This window comes from Podarcis erhardii (assembly GCF_964252035.2).
Source record: "Podarcis erhardii genome assembly, chromosome: 12".
In the NCBI taxonomy this organism is placed as follows: Eukaryota; Metazoa; Chordata; class Lepidosauria; order Squamata; family Lacertidae; genus Podarcis; species Podarcis erhardii.
The window spans coordinates 50,899,236-50,915,456 of record NC_138513.1 but is presented as its reverse complement, the minus strand read 5'-3'; the positions used below and the strand labels follow the sequence as shown (position 1 = coordinate 50,915,456).

Genomic DNA, 16,221 nt, shown 5'->3' with positions numbered 1-16,221 from the left:
AGAAACCAGACTGGGGTCATGGGAAAGGGACAGATGAAATGCCTCTTACCTTTGGAAGGGTTGCCTCCCCTAGTTTGCTATCTGCAGTGAGTGTCCTGTACTACGATTCCCTTCTGCAAATCTGTTGTGCTAAATTAATAAATGCGGCCCTGTCTGCCCAGCTTGTGTGTCTTGCCTCCTTGTTTCCAGGGTGGTTGAAAATGTGTTGAAGTCATTGTAATCTCTGGGTGTGATGTATTTCCCAACTAGCAGAAGAGAAGGCAGCAACTGGTGTTTCCTGCTTGGCAGGGGGTTGGACTCGATGGCCCTTGTGGTCTCTTCCAACTCTAGGATTCTATGAACTGCATGCATATACTGAAGCCCCTGCAAACAAATATATGGCAATTGCAAGGACACTATTATTTCATCTCTTGTTCAAATATGAAATTTATTTACGATCCATGTTTCCTTTCTTGCACATCTCTTGTTCATGTCAGTTTCAGAGGTGCTTGATTATCTGTGTATTATTTTTATTAAATTTTCTGTTTTACAATTTAGAATATTCATTTAAACAACCTTAAAATGTCAATGACTTCCCTTCTTCTCTTTCCATGGTTCATTTTGCATACCATAAATCCCTGCATATTTTACATAAACTAAAACATTCAGTAATCCATTATTGCGTCCATCAAAACTTGTTTACACTGGAACTTTTAATAATAAATTGCTGTAAGTCCATCCGGCTCCAGTGCTTTCCCCATCTTCATTCTCTGTATTGTCATTTGTACTTCCAGTATCGATATGGGTGGTGGATTATCATGAAGAAATCACAAGTCTGAAGTGTATGCAGACAAGGATGTCAGTATTCTCAATGGTGCATTTAAAGAAATGATTTCACAGGGTTTTACATATATATATATATATATATATATATATATATATATATATATATAAAAGAATTGGTCACTCTAATTTATAACCATCAGTTTTCTACCAACTCCTTTCCCAATTGTATTCCTTCCCAGGCACTTACAAATATTGTATTATGGTTATGGTTATGGTTATTATCAGCCAAGACAGGCCTTTTTCACAGCCTTACAACTTAATAGACATGATACAAAAAGAAAAAAGAATGGTGAGTAGATAAACAGCACAGAGGAGGTTCAAAGTTTAATCTTTGGATAAAAGCACCACAGCTAGCAAGATAAGAAAAACCTTTGGCCTTGCAGAATTGCTATTGGTCATTGTAAGCATTGGGTGGATTTGCATGACACAATAATCAAAACTATGGTTTCACAGGACTGCAAATGTTCAGGATCCCCAAAAGGGGCTCACAGCTGCTTTGCTCCTCTCCAACCCCTTTTTATGCCACACTACACTGAGCTAAGCCGAGGTTTGGCTCAGCGGGTCATCTGAACCAGAACTCATGGTTAAGCTTTCTCCTTCTAACCACAAGATATATTGAAGAACAGGCCTTGGCTACAGTTTGTGGTTAGTGAATGACTGCCCTGAGACCTGTGGGTACAGGGTGGTATACAAATTCAATCAATCAATCAATCAATCAATCAATAAACATCTTAACCGCCAGTCTAGCTGGGACAAGACACAATGCCAAACTTGGCTTAACTCAGCATAGCATGGCAGTAAAAGGGACTAGGGTGCAGTAAAGAGGCTCCAAGCTCCTCTGTCGGAGACCACACATTTGCCCAGCCTCCCTAAGTCAATTACTGAGTTGGGTGGAATTAAAACTCATTATCAGGCAGTTTTGTATGTTCATGTGTGTTGGCAGTCTATAGAGATGTGTGACCAGTAATGAGATATGCCACTCTGTTCAATGTATATGGAATCTAGATCTTCCCCAGAGAATACAGAATAGGCTCCTGCCCAGGCATTTAAGGCAGAAACATATACACAGTTTATCGCTCCAAGTCTTCACGTAGTGCCATATCTGGAATATTTCTAAGCATTTTCAGAAAGTGAACATGACACATGATGCTTTACAAGGATTCTCCAATGCCTGAGCTGAAATGGCTAAGGAACTCCTCAAGGAAAATTTGTTCTCCTGTGAACCAGAAGTCAGATGCAAACTTACCTAAGTGTAGCTGTAGCTTTTGGCTTTTGATTTGAACATTAAATATTGTTACATTAGTCCCTGTCACAGCAGCTGCTGCTGCTGCTGAAATAGGGGTTGTCTGGGCTTCACTGTATTAAGCATATAAGCATGAAGAAAACTTGAGAAAGCTCTGGGAGTCTTTTGGAAATCAAAACACAGGAGGCCAACACTTTGAAATATTGATGGTGATTGGTATTAACCAGATTGGCCATTAGTGCATTGCTTATGATCTGCCAACCGCTGTGGGTAATGACTGTGTTTGCACACCGAGGACAACATGAGCAGTCAGTGGAAGTCTCTGCCCAGTGTGTATTGGGCAAAGAGGGCTCAGCAGGGCAATTTTCAACCATGCTGGATACCAACATAACATTAATGTTAGAAACCAAACAGTTAGCTAGCCTGGCAGTTTTGGGGGTTTTCCCAAGGATGGTGCCTTAGGCATATTGTCCTGGCTGCTGCACCCACATGCTAGTTTGTGTGAAGCACAAACAAAACATCCAAACATGAATGAAATACAAATAGGCTGCAGATTGTCAACTGGCCAACGGTTATTTTTCTTTTATTGAAGCACACTATTAAAAGATATATAAATGTAAATGAACTTAAAACCAGTCTGATTCTCCACCCTTGCAGCCGGGTGCATTAAGAAATCCAGAAGAATCGGTACCTAATCTAGCAGCTAGCAAAGGGAAAAGATTTCTACTGTAAGCAGGGCATGGCTAAATATTCTTTCCTTTTGAGTTGAGTTGCAAGTAAAAATGAATCTTTTAAGGACAGAAAGAAATGTGAACTGTGAGAATTTTCAGCATGTAAATTCTCCTTCCTTCTCCACTCCTTCCTAGAATTGCAGGGTTTTCTACAGTTGGTAAGACGTAAAAGATCCATTTCTGTATATCACTCACTAAAAAGTAATAATAATACAGTACATAGGAGCAAGGGTTTATTTATTAAAAATAAATTTAAAAATAAAAATCAGATTACCATCCCACGATCTCTCTGAGGGCTATTTGACAATGGAGCCGACTCCCTTGGAAGGTGGCAGACTCTCCTTCCTTGAAGGTTTTTAAGCAGAGGCTGGTTTGCCGTCTGTCTTGGATGCTTGAGCTGAGATTCCTGCACTGCACGGGGTTGGACTAGATGGCCCTTGGGATCCCTTCCAACTCTACACTTCTATGAATCTTTGATTCTAGAAGCTTTTATCACCTAACAGATTATTTTCAAAATGTCATTATGTAGGACTGTAATAATTACATTATCACCATTGGCCAATTCACACACACACACAAATCACAAAACAGTGGGTGCTTTTCACATTGGGTAATATGTATGGCTGCTGCAGGAAAGTATGGATATTGGCTGGCCAATGTGCACACTACCCCATTGTCAATGTCAGCTATGCATTGCTAGGAAGCTATGCATGTTTATTTATACATTTGGACAACTTATGTACCGCTTACATTTAAGCAACATTCTAAGCATTTTACTGCCTAGGTAGAATATGTTGATCAGGCTGTGGGTTTAATTCCCTGCTCATACTGTCCGTTTCTGTGCATCTTCCATTCCTTCGTATGAATTAGCATCATTACTAATGATGTGTCTGTGTGTCAGTCAACTTATATTACACAGTGTGCATACATGTGCATAATAAAAAGTTTCTCTGCATGTTGGGTTTTTACTCCTGATCAACACAGGGTGATACATTTCACTATCAGCTAAGCTATAGAAACTATCATATTGTTATGGCTTCAATTGCAGTTTCCCAAGTAAGGTGCCTGCTTGGAGCCAACTTCACTCACACATAAACAAGCAGAACTGAGCAGAACCCTGCTGTGAAAGGCAATGGTTCCATAATTAGGTTGCATTAAACTATCTATAGAAAGCTCAAAAAGTGCTCATTTGGTTACATTTATGTACAGAGTAGAAAAGATAATTTGCCAAGAAGAGCCCAGAAGCAGACACACTGTCTAAGCCTGACTGCATTTGCTTCCTTCTCAGCCTATTCCAAAGTGAGAGTAAAGGAGGGGGAAAGTATTAAATTTTATTTTCCATGTTACTTTTTGTCTTGTGATGACCTCTCCTGGCTAAGCTGCTCATTATCCTTGATGCAAACAGTTAAGAGTCTTCAGATCATTGTTTTTAAACCTTGTCATAAGACCATCAGTAGGTACAGCTGCTTATGGCTGGGTCTGATAAATGTTTCCTTCCAATACAGTACAGTTCACAAGGGATAGAACATTTTATTTACATTGCATTATTATTATAGTATATCTGAAACTCATATTTATTTTAAACTATATAATGGTCATATTGAAATGTGAACATTTGCTCTTGATGGCCTTTCAACAAATAATTATTATTTTTAGTGAAACGACTTGGCGAAACCATATGGAAAAATATGTAAAAGTTTAAAAAGAAGTATTTTCAGCTCTCTCTACTAAAAATAATACAAATACTTGGTGCTCTAGTTCTAGCACAATAGAACCAACTATAGAGCAATATGTAGTTTCTTGTGTGAAGGAGCAGCTTTCAAAACAGTAACTTGTAGAACGAGTGCAAGTAAACTTTTGGTGCTGCTCTGTCATATTTCACACTCCTTTGTGCACACTTCCACATGAAAATGTGCAGTGACTTCAGCAATTTCCACACACAACCAAAGATAGTCTTGCATTTCCTAGTAAATAGTCCTTTAGTTTAATCTTTCAGCTCCCATTTCAACAGCCATTCAGCAACCTAGCAGGTCATCCTTGCGTTTTCAAGGTATTTGTGGGCGGCATCTTCCAGATGCATTAAAATCAACAGAGTTCTGCCACTGCCTTTGAGGGGCTGTAGATCACCCTCAGAACTCCATATGCAGTAAATAGTCCAGTTTAGTCTTCCAGTTCCCATTTCAACAGCAGGACATTAAGGCAGAAAACTTCAAAACTGCTCACTAATGGGTAGCTCTGTAATTACCCTCTCAAAAAAACACCACTAATTTCTATGGCGCAATCAAACTGGACATCAGTTTGCAGATTAATTTCATCTGCCAAAGTCTTACATATCACAGTGTTCAAGTAACATTACCAAATCTGAGAGCAAACTAAACCTCCTTTCTTGCTCCTTCACTGTCACTTGGAAGGATATACCTTTACGATTCTCTGCAGGAATGTTTTTCATGCACTTTTCATTTGCCAGGATGTAATGGGGTTTGTTATAATGGTTCAAGAAAGCAGATGTACTTATATTGCTTGATTTGCTTTATGCAACTATTCATCTGTTAGCAGCCAGTCCCTCTTCTGCCTTCTCCAATACTGGCAACAAGGGATCACAAGGTAATAATAATAATAATAAACTATTGAATCTAGGAAACTAGGAAAGTATAGCTATATGATATCCATATGTTGCATATATAGTAGAGAATGGGGTTTTGTTTTGTTTTCAAAAGAGACAACATGGAAATTTTACTTACAGAAGGTTCTTGTCCAATTTTTTTAAAACAAGCAAATAATGGTTGTAGGATGCCTGCATCCAAGCTTCAGTAACATTAGAACAAGTACCACAAATCAGTGCACATGGACAAACTTCTTGCATTATGATACAACACTAGGAGGTAACACAAACTAGCTACCCTGCAAGTTGATACAGCAACAGTGCTATACAGAGACAGTTTAAAAATATGATGCAGGGTACATTTACGTGAACATGAAGAAAAATGTAGAAGGGTTGAGTTTCAATACACCATCTAGAACGGACTGAGCTTGCAGCAGCCAGAGGAAAGGTACAACCAGGTCTTTCTTGACTTCCTGTGGTGTTACACACCACCTTTTACCATTAACTGGAAGACATTCACATTCAGAATCTATATGGGATAAACCATGCGCACCAAGCACAAAAAATCCTTATGGGATTGTTTCTGAAAGAGAGCGCGACATTGCTCAAACCAGTTTGCAGTGTGCAATTATTTGGTTCATATACTGAACCATGTTTTTCGTTGTGTCATACATGGTATCTTTCAAATGTATCACAGACATTGGAAAATAATCCCTTGCATTTGGGACTGAATAAATGCCAGTTATTTCAGGGTTCAACCATGGTATGCCAAGTCTCAAGTGTGGCATATTTCACATAAACATAAATGAAATTTCACCAGATCAAGTGCAAAGTGCATTTACTTAATCACCAAGGAACTGCAAATAATCTCCAAACTTCAAGGATCTGCTCTGACATTTCTTCCCTTCTTCCTATAAATAAAGTAGTGCTTTTTATTTTCTAGAACTGAAGGTAACAGATGCAAAGGTGCTGAGTCAAATATCAAGAATTGTACATTGGCTATTAAATTTTCAAGATGATTTATTACAAGAACACAGCATGCACTGCCCACACTCCAAAACAAACAGCAAAACTAGCACACTGAGCCACAGGCGTGCAGCGTCTGCTTTGCAGATCACTGTGAACGTAAAAAGGAAACTGCAGATCTTTGAAGTAAAAGTTGTATATTTGATAACGCTACAACAACCCTCTTTATAGCGTCTGGAGAGGTGGTTAAATACTTCAGTCTGGCGTCCGCCAACCAATGCTAAAAGCTTACAGTCATTTTCGACTTTCAGTGTTTCAACTTGCCCTTAGCTCAACAGATCTGGCAACAGAGTTAGGCCCCTCTCAGAGTGCCCTGGGATGCAACCCTCTCGCCCACCAACTCTTTGCTCATCGTTTACGTAACAAACATCCCTTTCTCAAGAATGAAACACAGAGGCAACGGCTTAGTCCAACTTCACCGATTTTGCTTTGAGAAGGAATTTGCTTTGATTTCTTCCTAAATCAAGCCTTCTCCAACCAGATCAGCAGGAAAATCCCGAGTCATAGCGCCCAACGTCCCCTCTTCTGAGCCCGCACCAACGCCCCTGGCACTTGAAAGTCAAACCGCTGCCAATCCCACCAAAGAGTGGACAAAGAACTTCCGAGAGAGCCCACTAGCAAGCCTAGGTCTAGGTGAGGATCGACAACAACCTCTCTCCAACAGCACCCTCGCCACGGAAATAGTGGACCAGATCCACAAGCCTCCTGTTGTTGCGGTGATCGCCCAAAAGAGAGCCACCAGCACAAACCAGCACCGAATTCGAGCTCCGACTAGGGAATCCGATTCTCCCTCCCGAACCGCCCTGGCCAGTTTAATACAGAAACGAGGTACTCACGGGAGGACGGCAGAGCTGTCCGGGCTCTGCAGCTGATGTTGCTGAAAATCCACAGGAAGAGAGCTGCCCGGCAGCCGGCTCGGAGAACCACCACCATCCTGTGCTTCCAGGCTCCTCGTTAGTCCAAGGCGCCAGGTGCAGAAGAGCCGTCGGATCCTCCTCTCCGTCGGATCTGCCCTCTGCTCGCCGGGGGTAGATCTCTCTCTCTCTCTCTCTCTCTCTCTCTCTCTCTCTCTCTCTCTGTCTCTCCGAATTCAAGTCCCGGGGACTTCGTTTTTCCTTTCCCGGTGGTCCTGCGCCCCCTCTTCGAGGTCCTAATGGGAACAGGGGTTTCGAGCGGGGTATCAGGAAGGGAGAGGCGAGGGAAAGCGCCTCTCGCTGCCGGTGCTGGCACCGCTGCAGCGAGCCCTTCCTTGCGCACAGCGGAGGGCTGGCTGCTTCCGGGAGCTTCCCTGCTCGCCTCTCTCTATAAACGGCGACGCGGAGCGCTCACGCAGCGCCAACCGGCGAGCCAGCCACGCAGTGGGATCAAGGAGAGCGAAGGAGCGGGAGACCGGGACCCTCCCGGCGCCGCAGAGGAGCTGCCTTAGACGCTCTCGCCTCCTGCGTTCATCGTTCGCCAGCAAGAGGAGACGCCGCCGCCGCCGCCGTGGCCACGACTAGCAGCAGAGGCAGCATAACCAGCAACCGAGAGGGAGGGAGGGAGGGAGGGAGAGCTCGGTGGGGGGTGGGGTTGGAAAGAGCTGGGATGGGAAAATCCTCCTCTCCCCTCCTTCGGCTTCTCTGCCTTCTCCGGCGGCTCCTCCTCTTCGCCAGGGAAAGAGCCCCCTCTCTGCAACTCTTCGGCACTTGCCTAGTTTCAAAGCAAAAGCAAAAGAAACACCCCCAGCTCCCCCCCCCCTCCGCCCCTGGCCGGGAGCCGGGGCTGCTCCGGAGGGGCTGCTGCCGGGGAAGCGGCAGGCGGCCTCGCTCAGCGATCGGCGGCGCTGGTGGCGCTGTCCCTGGTGCTGAACTTGGAAGCGGAGGCTCGTCAGCCTGGCGGGGCGTTTTCCTGCTCCTCGCCTCCTTTCCCCCTTTATCCGTTTCTAAAAGGAAGGGGGTGGGGGGAGGTGGCCCCCTGTTTTGCTGACTTCTCAGGTGTTCCCCCTTCGAAACGAGATGGTACAGGCTCTCTGTGTTCCAACCTCCTGGGATGCACAAGCGAAGGCAGTCCAGCAAGCAAGTCTTCCGAGCGGTCCTAAGTACTAGAATCAGAATCTCAGCATCCCGGTTGTGAAGCGAGTAAAGAGGACTGCGGAAGGCTCCAATGCAGATGTCCCCCCCCCCTTCCCGTTGTGCAATTAGAAGCACACACGCACGCAGAGCGGGCAGGAGGGCGGCAAGGCTGCATTAAAGTAATAGACCGTTTGCCTTCAAGGAACCGGTAATGCAAGCAGGCATTATTGTAGCTTTGGTTGGAAAAGGCTTCAAGAAACCCTTCTCCCTGCGGCTGCTACTCTCTCTCTCCCTCTTTCTCTCTCTCTCTCCCTCCCCCCCCCCCCCCTCCTTGCAAGTCTTGAGATGAAAGTTGCTGCATTCTAGAGGAATATTGTCTGCTCTTACCATTCATTAGATGTTGGCTGTTTTGGTACATTCATCTCTTATTTTCTAGCTGTTCTTTTGAGTACATGAGGTAAAAAAATAGTTTATTTAAAGGCTGTAGAATAATACTGATAAAGGAATAAAATATTTCTCAGAAATGTCACTGATTGTATGTTTGCATGTGGTGGGTAAACGGGACTCAGATATTGTCTGTCAGGAAATATTTATTACTAGCAAATTGTAAATTAGTAAACTGATCTTAAAATAGCCACTTCTAACTTAATAACAGTGCAAACTTATACATTTCTACACAGAAATAAGTTCTGTTGAGGTGAGTGGGCATTGCTCCCTGTAAAGTGAGTATAAGATTGCAAACTAAGCTACATCTTCAATATGTGAGATAGTTAGCTGTTAATTTTCTTGTAAAGAAGCACCGAAAACTATGCATTAAGATGAATGCTGAAAAACAAATGACAACTGAAAGCAATGACATACCTGGAATGACCACTGAATGTGATGGGAAGCTAACTTTAGTGTCTTCTTCATCTTAAGTATTTTTTTATATTGAAGGTGTTTCAACATCAACTTTTAGGCTCAGGGAAGGGGCATCTTCTGAAAGAGTAGTTCACCTTTAAAAATCATGTTTGTGCATAAAACATATGAAGATGTCACTACAGAGCCTGGCCACTGTGTCAACATGGAGAGAAATGCTATACAGTGGTACCTCAGGTTACATACACTTCAGGTTACATACGCTTCAGGTTACAGACTCCGCTAACCCAGAAATAGTGCTTCAGGTTAAGAACTTTGCTTCAGGATGAGAACAGAAATCATGCTCCAGCGGCATGGCGGCAGCGGGAGGCCCCATTAGCTAAAGTGGTGCTTCAGGTTAAGAACAGTTTCAGGTTAAGAACGGACCTCCAGAACGAATTAAGTTCTTAACCCGAGGTACCACTGTACTGGGAGAAATGGATACAGGATGTTAAAAGCAGGTGAGCAAGTTGCCTAGCTTTAGCTAATGGAGACTAGCTCACACAATAACTAGGACAAAGCTCAGGTGTAAGGATAGAAACTGACACATACCTCAGAGTATGAAATTTAACAGCTGGCATATAAAATTTGATGGAAACTTTGAGAGTGAGCATATAAAATATTTAAATTTGATATGTCAGCTCCAAATGCTTCCGCCATATGTAAGCAAGATCTAGAAATGGAACATTGGGTGAAGTTATGCAGCTAGGAGTGAGCCTCATTATCTGTGACCAGGGCTGCCAAAAGGGTTTCGCTTTGCATCCCACACCCCCTGCCTGCAATCTATTGTCAAGAACTGCTGCTTATTTGCATATATTAACGTAGCTAACATGGCTGTTGCAAATGTAAAAGGCGAGAGGAGAGAAAACAGTATGTAGACTTGAGTTCCTGGGTGGAAAAGCAAGGTCCAAGTACATGTGACGTAGCCCATAGTTAAAATATGGAATACACTCCCACAAGAGGCAGTAATGGCTGCCACATTGGATAGCTTTAAAAGAGAATTGGACAAATTCATGGAGGATAAGGCAATTGATGGTTATGCTCTGCCTCCATGATCAGAAGCTATATGCTTCTGGATACCAGTTGTTTGAAACTGCAGGAGAGGAGTGTGTTCTTCCTGCTTATGGCCTTCTAATGGGCATCTGGAAGGCCATGGTGAGAACAGAGTGCTGGACTAGGTAGCCTTAGAGCAGATCCAGCAGGCTCATGTTCCTCTGTAATGATTTATTTATTTATCACAAATCTTGTAATGAAAGCTAAAAAAAAAAGCAGGCTCCTTGCTTATATATTTCATTGTCATTATGTTTACATGGAAAAAATGGAAAAAAGCCAAACCAAAAGATTGCTAACGCTGATATATAAGAAGCAAAAAAATACCAGCATGTGCAGTTTCTGAACTTTGGTGTCTGAAGCACCAGTCCTCAGGCTAGCCTACCTCATTGGGCTGTCATAAATGAGCTGCATCCTGAGACAGGATTGAGAAGGGGGGAAATCTGCTGCTCACTGCATACACAGGAGGCAGCACTCGCAGAAAGCAGTGGTGTCCCTGAATGTTCTTATGATGGAAAATAAACCACAGGACTGGGGCCACTGCTGAAGTGATGGCAAGGCCTGTTCCTCAGCAGTCCAATCCCCAACCTGGGTATACTGCAAATGGCTGTGGATTGTGTGTACTGAGTTCTCCACAGCGACCTGTGCAATATAAAGACCCTCCTCTACAAACCCTGCCCATCATTTTGCTAGTAAGCAAATTCTGAAGAATGAGTCACTTGTAAAAATTATCTTTGAAGAGAAAGGGGTGGTTTGTTCTGGGAGTCTGCTGAGGAAAAATGAATCACTTTTCTACCCCAAGAGAGACACGCTTTTGTACATCCCTAAGGAAATTGTTGTTTTCCCCCAAGGCCTAAACACACGAACTGTTTATATAGACTGTCATTTTTTGCTTGCCCACTATAGTTAAAAAAGACAGAGAAAGTACCTTTACAGGAAAGAACCATAATCTCCTTGCATTGTCATATCCCTGAAAAGGGTTGACAGCATGGATCCAGACTTGCTCATTTTCAGTGTTCCAGTCAAGAGGGTGACCCTGACTCAAGCAGCTTCAGTGTTCATTTTCACAGTGTTCAATCATGACCTATCAGCATCTATTGAGACAGGTTTATACAGCAATGTCTTTCTCTGTCCTGCTGTTTTGTGCATTTTGGCATGATGCTATTTTTAAAACCTATAATTAAAGTACTCTGATTCACAGAGATGCTTGAGCTTTTTGTAGACTACTTCAAGTAGACTACTTTTCAGTAGTGAATAATTTTTTAAAAAAAATCTGCACACGTGGTAATGTTGCAAATATGTTCTAGAACTCAGTGAATGTGAAATGCCCTTCAGTTATCAGACTGTTGGCCCCAGTCACATGTTGCCTGTGTACTGGAGGCACCTGCCAAAAATGCATAGGCTCTCCTCACACATTGTTACTCAAGTGGAAATTAATGACTAAAGGGTGAAGTCTACCTATACTAAATGAAGAAGTACAGAAAAGCAACTTGCTTTTCATATTCAAATAATACAACACAACTTTATTTATCTGTATCATTACAAAATATTTATTTTTTATTCCCTATTGACCTCAATATTTTTAATGATAGTTGTTAGCATGTTCAATGCAGAAAAGACAATGAATTCATTAACTGCATCTACTCCCCAAGGATACCTTCAGCTCAGCCATTGTTGTTTCATTTTATAAAGGACAACTTAAGGTTAAAATGCAGTCGCTTGCTTGCTGAAGGCCCTCAGGACTGCTTCTGTTATTAAAGTGAAGTCACTGTGTACTTTCTAAAAAATTAATTTTTAATGCAATGGAACTTTATATAAAACTTGTGGCGGGGAGGTGTAGGAACTCTTCTCTTGCTGCTTGGCATGCCTTGACCTTTGACTCAGGCAAAGTTCCAAACAACTCTCTTTTCCTCAATATACTCTCTAAAGCCTATCTTTCCCATGAAGCCTTTGGCATAAACTTTCAGTTCAGCTGTAAAGAGGGGCCCCTACAGATGTCCTGGCTCACAGTGGCGTAGCGTGGGTTGTGAGCACCCGGGGCAAGGCAAGTAATTTGCGCCCCCTAACCCGTGGATTTGCGCCCCCTAACCCGTGGATTTGCCCTAACCCCAGATGTTGCGCCCGGTGCGGCCGGCCCCCCCTGCACCCCCCACGCTACGCCACTGCTGGCTCATAATGCTATTGAGACACGAACACACTGTTAATACCATTTGGGCCTGCAATTAGCGCATGTCCCAAAGTTTCTTGCTAAAATCATGTAACTCCTCATGCCACAAATGTTCTGGGTACTGTTGTTGTGCTATAGCGCAAGAGTGCCCCTCCAGGTGACAATAATGTGATAATGATGGGGAAGCATCTCATAGGGTGAAATGATGTGTAGGTGGTCTAGATTCTAGAATAAATCCACCAACAATGCACTATTATTGCATCAGTGACGTATTGCAGAATAATAATAAAATAATAAATAAATAATAAACCTTTATTGTCACTACCCCACCTGTGTACAGTGAAATTAAACGAGCCCCTCCCCCCCCCAATTAGTCTTGTTCACACTCTGTGTGCTTGTTGGAAGTTAATTGCACCACTATTTTTTTTCCATTCAGCAGCCCAACAGCCCACAGATAAAAACTGTTCTTTAACCTGTTGGTGTGGCTGACTATACCTCTGTATCTCCTGCCCAAAGGTAGGGGATTAAAGAGGTGCTGGCCGGGGTATTAGTCATCCCTGGGAATTTTTCTCGCTCTCCTGAGGCAGCAGTCTACCGCGATATCATCTAGCAAACTCAGGGAACAGCCCATGATATAATGTTCTGTGTTCACCACCCTCTGTAGGGACTTCCTGTCTGTGGCTATCAAACCAGCATACCACACTGTAATACAGATGAAAGGACACTTTCTATTGTGGGCCGGTAGAAAGAGATAATCAATTTTTGTTTGACATTGAATACACCCCAACCAACCCCTCTCCCACAAAGCACAACTTTGGAGGGTGCCCAAGGCTAAATGCATGTAACTGCACTTGAAATCCACTATGTGCTCACACTGAAATTTAGATACTTCTAAGTCTGCAGCATGGGGGGGGGCAGTTGCTTTGCTTATGAAACTTCATGAATATTGCTATATCTATGCCTAGAACACTAGAGAGGGCCTCCTCTGTGGCTTTGAAAAGACTGTGGAACTCCAAGGCCAAGGAAGGACCAGCTTGTCCCCTCCCTGAATGTCCTTTGCCATATTTGATTCCAGTGAGCATGTGACAAGTCAGGTTATTAGGGTTTTTTGTTTTTTAGTTCCTTGAATTTATTGGTAAAGTTTTTAGGCTTCCTAGAATTACTGTAATGCTTATTTACCTGCTGGGTTTGTCTGTTCAATTGCTTGATATTTTTACTATTGCTTTATTTTTGCATTTTGTCTTAAGATATTTGGAATTGCCTGTATTAAAACAGAAAGGCAGGATATAAATTGTAACCACAATAATATAAGTAGTAGTAGTAGTAGTAGTAAATATGTTTTTAAGCAATTCTTGTTTTTATCTGTAAGCCACGTTGCGTTTTGTCAGGGGAAAAGGCTGTGTGTGACGACAACAACAACAACCTGATATTTCTCAGAGTGAAAATCTATTTACATTGTCCATGCACAAATGTTAATTGGCATGAGATCAAATGCAGAAAGGATAAAAATGTTTGGTCTGAGACAGGAATATTGGAAGACTCCATAAAAAAACTGGTCTGTCAAACATATTCCATTCATCTGCCATTTTGACACACACACACAATTGCATCACAGACTTTTTCTCTCAATACTTTTTTACTCATTTCTCTTACTTCTGAGTTGCAGTAAGAGACCCTACTTCTAGACAGCTTTGTAATAGTCCATCAAACACTTCAGTGACTCTGACTTTCAGGTGCACAAGACTCTTTTTAGTATTTGTTGCAAAAGACAACAGGGATAACCCTCTGGAAATTCATTAACTTTGAAACAGAACATTCAGGGAAGATAACTGATTTGTAAATATCTGTTGATGGCTGAGAAATATTTGCCTATCACACACTATGATATACATAAAATATGTATATTTCTATATCAGTGGGTGACAAAATGGAAAAAAGACCAATTGCAGTGGCATGGGAAATGCCTGACAAAAGAGCAAATAAATGTCAAAATGGCTTGTAACACATTTATAAATCTGTAGCCTGAGAGTACCCAGTGCTGTGACATGGATGTAGACCTGATCGGTGCCTGAATGGGTTCCAATCTAAGCTACTCTGAGCTTTCTAATTGAATAACAGATGGAAGAATATGTAAAAACCAACTTCAATGCCTCTTCTGAAAATTACTGTAATGACATCCTAGAAGTCTCAAAAAGAGAAGAAACAAATGTAAATTTGTATGCTCAGTACTTGGGATTAGAAGCTTATCCAGGAAGTGCATTGGATTTATTGAAACACTTGAAATCATCATAGGTCTTGGATTTTTTTAAAAACAGTATCTCATCTCTGCTTCTTTGAAAATTAATGCTGACCTATATTGGTTCATTAGTAATCAGTTGCTAGTAGAGGCTAAAATACTTAGGTAAATAGTGCCAATTTATTCCTATTAGAATATCATGTCACTATGACCTCTGATGCAACTCACTAATTGCTTTCCTTTATTTTCATATTTCATTGTAGGTCTTCTTAGTCAACAGATGTTCTCTAATGTAATGGGGATGTGAATATATGAATAATATGAGAATATGAGAATATGAGAATATGAGAATAATATGAGAATATGAGAATAAGTGAACCTAAAGAGAAAAATAAACTTTGAATAATTATCATGCTTAAATTGGGTATTCAAGATTTAGATAAAAGTATTTAAAGTTAGGGACATAATATTGGCAATCTAGAATAAGAATGGAAATAAGGTGATAAATTGCTGGTTAAAATTCTATAATTTTGGAACGCAGGAGCGAGAGATGTGAGGAAGTCCAAATGTGAAGAAAATATGGTTACTGTAAGATGTTAATTATATTTCTGTTTCTTCTTTTTGTTCCGTTTTCTGTTTATTTTGGTTTCTTTTTTACTGTATTATGAAAATCTTCAATAATTTTTTTTAAAAAAAAATTAATATGAATAATAACCAATATTGAGTGTGTGCACTTCAATCAATCTGCATTAATTCCACCTATTCTCATGTGTTAAAGATCTCCAACCTGTATTGTCTTGTAACCTCTGGAAGAATTTTACTTAGTTTACTACCACTCAGATTAATTATAATCTATTGACTTTAGAAGGGATTGACCTTTCTGGGTTTGCAATCTATGACTGCAATCCTAACCATGTCTACTCAGGAGTAAATCCCATTTTTTGTTTGCAAAATTTGTGATTATGTATTTCAAACCTATTTAAATAAGAGACTCAATTTCAATAGCTGTCCACTTGCAGCTTCATTAAAATAAGGGCATCTTTGGAGAGTTAGTTATGTAGAAGAGATTCCAAATCTAAACTTTCAGTATGGAAGGCATGACAAAGGATAGGATTTCAGATTATTTGCCTTTATCTTGTCCAACAGTGACCCTGTGCCACCATTCATGAAAATTGCTATACTTGAACAGTAATCCCCACCCCACCCCAAGATGCCTTCTCCTTTTCACACACTCAGACCATGCAATCCCTGGTGCCCGACAGAACCCAACACACTTCAACATATTCATCACTTCAGCAAAACAAAGAATCTCCTTATTTTAGTAACAAAAGAATCCCGCACAACACAGCCCAATTCGTATTTTGGATGCCAGGACTGCTTGTGAATAGGACAG

The 16,221-nt window shown here is 41.6% G+C and overlaps 1 protein-coding gene across 1 annotated transcript in view; it reads right to left on the bottom strand.

Moving 5' to 3' along the window:
* Positions 1-8,541, bottom strand: part of CNTNAP2 (contactin associated protein 2) — a 1,010,375-nt gene extending 1,001,834 nt beyond the window's left edge. Inside the window, exon 1 of the mRNA XM_081881791.1 lies at positions 7,264-8,541. Coding sequence (XP_081737917.1) covers positions 7,264-7,360 — 97 coding nt within the window. The 5' untranslated portion in view covers positions 7,361-8,541. The remainder of the gene's footprint in view (positions 1-7,263) is intronic.
* Positions 8,542-16,221: the final 7,680 nt, after the last annotated feature.